The 5,000-nt window shown below is 46.7% G+C and overlaps 1 protein-coding gene across 1 annotated transcript in view; it reads right to left on the reverse strand.

Moving 5' to 3' along the window:
• Window positions 1–3,467: 3,467 nt before the first annotated feature.
• The window catches only part of LOC120944985 (TRAF interacting protein), a 20,504-nt gene continuing 18,971 nt past the window's right edge, over window positions 3,468–5,000 (reverse strand). Inside the window, exons 14-15 of the mRNA XM_040358788.1 lie at window positions 4,797–4,847; window positions 3,468–4,280 (exon numbers count right to left, since the gene is read on the reverse strand). Coding sequence (XP_040214722.1) covers window positions 4,161–4,280; window positions 4,797–4,847 — 171 coding nt within the window. The 3' untranslated portion in view covers window positions 3,468–4,160. The remainder of the gene's footprint in view (window positions 4,281–4,796; window positions 4,848–5,000) is intronic.

The following is a 5,000-nucleotide window of genomic DNA, read 5'->3' on the forward strand; positions in this document are numbered from 1 at the left end:
CGGACTGTTTACATGTTAAATTTTAAAAGCCGCAGCAAACCCGCTGAATTTACGTGCTTGCTAATGTTAAACACCACCTCTGATTTTCACATTTAACTAAATGTGAAAATCAGAGGTGTTCCGTCACATTAGCAAGCATGTAAGGTTTGCTGCTGCTTTTAAAAATTTAACATGTAAACAGTCTGTCAGATTTACATATTTTGGGCCAGATTCACAGAGAATTGCGTTACTCTGCGGCGGCGCAATGTATCCCATTTACGTTACACCGCCGCAAGTTTACAGCGTAAGTGCTTGATTCACAAAGCACTTACCTGTAAACTTGCGGCGGCGTAGCGTAAATCCGCCCGGCGCAAGCCCGCCTAATTCAAATGGGGCGGGGACCATTTAAATTAGGCGCGTTCCCGCGCCGAACGTACTCTGCGCCTGCTCCGTCCCTAAAATTTCCCGACGTGCATTGCGCTAAATGACGTCGCAAAGGACGTCATTGGTTTCGCCGTTAACGTAAATGGCGTCCAGCGCCATTCACGGACGACTTACGCAAACGACGTGAAATTTTAAAATTTGACGCGGGAACGACGGCCATACTTAACATTGGTTAGACCACCTAGAGGGCATGCTTAGTTTTACGCGACGCATCTCTACGGAAACGGCGTAAATTTAGATCGACGGGCAAAGCGGACGTTCGTGAATCGGCGTAACTAGTCATTTGCATATTCTACGCCGACCGCAATGGAATCGCCACCTAGCGGCCGGCCTAGAATTGCAGCCTAAGATCCAACGGTGTAACACAGTTACACCTGTCGGATCTTAGGGCCATCTATGCGCAACTGATTCTATGAATCAGGCGCATAGATACGACAATCATATCTCAGAGATACGCCGGCGTATCTCTTTTGTGAATCTGGCCCAATGTATTTAAGCACATAAGCGCCGTTTTGTGTTGAAAATAACTGTGAAATTTACAACTCTGTTGGGTGCAACAAGATGTCCGCTTGCCCCTCACTAACATTACTGTGCAGGAGTGTGGGGTGGAGCAAGATGGCGGTGACGAAACGGCACTTCCTGATGAGACAGCTGCTGCCGGGTGTACCAAGATGGCCGCCACTCCGGACATAGGCCGAAGCCGGGGACCTTCCTATGGCAGCACCCGAAAATAGTGGGTCATCCAGCCTGGAGATCGCAGGGGGTTGGGTGAATCGAGTTTGCGATCTTTTTGCGATTAATCGTTCAGCTCTACCCCCTCACCCCACCCCATCATGGAGTTCTCAATACACACAGCAAGTGGGCCTCCCAAACTTTGTCCTATAAATGATAAAAAGGAATAAGTAAAAAAGGAGTACGTCTGCAAGCGTCACACTTATATGTACATTTATTTGCACAGAAAACATGCACAGAATATTCCATTCATTCACAACAAAACTCACAGATTCTTCCCTGAATATAAAATAAAAATGTAAAGTGCATCTACAGCCATTTTAGTTGGGGGGTGGAGCGATGAGGGGTTAGTTTTAGATTGCCGTCTGTGCCCCTGCTGTGGAGATTCACCCTATGTATCCTGGTTACCATGGTCACCGAGACAGAAAGTGATGGGGAAATCCAAACTGTTACAGTTGTCACCAGAATAGGAAGTGATAAAGACACGTTCCATTGGGGACAACGAAGAAGGGATTTTCCTCGCAGCTCTGAAAAACGATCTCCATTGAGGACGCAAGCAAAAGATGTTGCCGCTTCCATAGCGTGCCACCAGTGCACATGCAGGCAGGGTGGAGGCGCTTGTCCATGGTCCCATTACAAGGCTGAATCACAAAAAAATAAATAAAAAAATAAAAAAAACACAAGCCCCACACATGGAGGTCAACATTTTCATAAAGCTTTATTGTTCCACCTATGCACATTGGAAGCCCCAGCCCGAAACCCCCACTGTAGAGCATTTCACCCTATTGGTGGGCATACAATTCCCATATGCATGGGAATGTTTTGATGAATTACTGCTAATTATTCACCAGACTGGGTGGTGATTGGCCACTGCAATGTTGGCACATATTTAATTTAATTATGTAATATCACATGTATATGTATTTGTAGTTAGTTTAGCGCCCCCTCTATTGCTATTCGTATAGAATTCCCATAACTAAGCCCATCTCCTGAAAACGCATCAAGGTGGGGCTTTCTGTATGCGCAACCACAAGAACTTTTCAAGAAAAATGCCGATATTAGTGGTCAGCCGTTCTTTGCGATCCAGCAAGCCAGATGATCCAACCATTCTCTACTCCAGGGGTAGCTAGCCTGTGGCACTCCAGCTGTTGCAGAACTACAAGTCCCATCATGCCTCTGGAAACAATTGTAACTGCCAACCCCATAATGCCTCTGGGAGTAATTGTAACTGCCAGCCTTGCAGTGCCTCATGGGAAATGTAGTTCCACAACAGCTGGAGCGCCACAGGTTGCCTACCCTTGCTCTACTCCATGGGTGCTCAACCTGTGGCCCTCCAGCTGTTGCAAGACTACAGGTCTCATGAGGCATTGCAAGGCTGTCAGTTAAACAAGCATGACACCCAAAGGCAGAGGCATGATGAGACTTGTAGTTCTGCAACAGCTGGAGGACCATCGGTTGAGCACCCATGGAGTAGAGCAGGGGTAGGCAACCTGTGGCGCTCCAGCTGTTGTGGAACTACATTTTCCACGAGGCACTGCAAGGTTGGCAGTTACGATTACTCCCAGAGGCATGATGGGACTTGTAGTTCTGCAACAGCTGGAGTGCCTACCCCTGGAGTAGAGAATGGTTGGATCATCTGGCTTGCTGGATCACAAAGAACGGCTGAACATCGATATCAGCATTTTTCTTGAAAAGTTCTTGTGTATACAGAAAGCCCCACCCTTGATCTACTCCAGTGGTCTCCAAACTGCGGCCCGGGGGCCAGATGTGGCCCTTGGCTTGCTTTTATCCGGCCCTTGGGGCAATATTTTATTCACCAACGCCAATGAAGGGAACAATTCCTTCCAATGATACCAACAACGGGGATGGTTCTTGCCAGTGCCACCATTCATGGGGCACAATTCCTTCCAATGACACCAACAATGGGCCACAATTCCTTCCAACGACTCCGACAATGAGGCACAGTTCCTACCAATGACAAATGGGGCACAATTCCTCCCAAAGATGGGGCACGATTCCTCCCAATGACTCCAATGATGGGGCACGATTCCTCCCAATGACTCCAATGATGGGGCACAATTCCTCCCAATGACAGGGGATTGTGTACTCCCCACTGACACTGGGACATTTTGTACTCCCGACGGCTACAGTCCTGCCCTCTTAAAGTCTAAAGGACGGTAAACTGGCCCTTGGCTTAGAAAGTTTGGAGACCCCATGCTCCACTCCATCCAAAATGACAAAAGTTATTGGCTTTAGCTACACTTGAAAGTGAATGTATAGTCAAAAGCTACTTTGTCCCCCCCCCCCCCCCCCCCAAGTTACAGTATGAGATCAGGATATTTATAGCAGAAATGCCTCCAAAAAAAGGGAAGGGGAATCTCCTCTTAGTTGTCCCTATTGGAAGATTTCCCCTCACCTCTTGCTCTGGTGACACCTTCTAAAGAATGTCCCATCACTTTCTGTCTCGGAGACAAAGGTCAGCAAAACAAATAGAGAACTCTCTCCCCCATTGGGGACAGACAGCAATATAAAAGTGATAGGGGGGCCTAACCCTTCCCCACGCCACCCAAACAGAAGGGGTTTGTCTTTATGTACACCAAGTAGCCATTGTAAAGTTATAATTTAGAATTAAAAAAATAATAATTAAAAAAAATAGACTGGAAATTTTCCAGGGATAGGGGCGCGTCCTTGCTGCTTTGGATCCAATCAGCACACATGGCAGGCTTTCTATTGAGGCAGGACATATCTCCGTCCAATCACAATCCGGACACACTGCAGGAAAAAGGGAACATTTACATCGTAGATTTCCAGGCAGTACGATACGGAAGGACATCTTCTACAGAGCCAAGGATGACTCCCTCGTCATCAGGTCACAACGCAAGACTAGTAACCTCCTAAATAACCTCTCGTCTAGAGTCCAGAGGACCGACATTTCACCTCGATACAAAGGAATTATATTAGATGGCTGTCAATACAGTCCATAGGGGGGAGAAGGAAAAGGCGTCTCACTTCAGGAAGTCCTCCAACCGCGGCTGATGGGAAGTGCTGGTGGAGGACGCCACTGGCCGGCTGACCTTTTTCCTCTTAAGCTTGGCCGGGAGGGGCCGGATTTCAGTCAAGGGGCTCTGGAGGACACGTTAAGGAAATCACATACAATACAATACAATACAGGTGTCTACCTAGCGATAAAACAAACAAAATAGGGCGCACCAGCCTAGCGCATTATCCCACTAAGCTGGGGCACCCTCTCCCCCCCCCCCTTTCAAAAGATTTTTATTAAAATAAAAAAAAAATAAAAAAAATATATAATAATAATAATAATAATAATAAAAAAAAAAAAAAACACACACACACAAAACAACAAACCTGCAAGACAAAGAGGCACAATGAGCTAGTTCGCATACTAGCTCATTATAAAATACCTTAGAAAGAAGCTGTTGCAGCGGCACCCACACACCAATGACAATTTCCCCGGAGCTTCTTCTGGGTTCGCAGGCTCCGGCGATGTCATTGGCTGATTAGCAAGCAATTGAACAGGTGTACCTAATAAAGTGTCCGGCGAGTGTATATTCAGCCCAACACCTCACCCTCAGTTAACCCGCACACTGCTGGATAAACACATTATGGGGGTAGAAGGATACAGTCTGAATAAATTTGGTTCGTCCACCAAGACCATCAAATCCCATTCTGACCTGGAAATAAAAAAAATAAAAAATCAGTAATGTATGTATAAAACAGCCATTTTTAGTCTCCTCATGATGCCCATGTGACAGGGTGACAACGCAGAACAGCAATTGGGAGACAGGGACAGAGCGTTGTCACCCTACAACAGTAAAAGCCTGAAC

This window comes from Rana temporaria, chromosome 7 (genome assembly GCF_905171775.1).
Source record: "Rana temporaria chromosome 7, aRanTem1.1, whole genome shotgun sequence".
Classification (NCBI taxonomy): domain Eukaryota; kingdom Metazoa; phylum Chordata; class Amphibia; order Anura; family Ranidae; genus Rana; species Rana temporaria.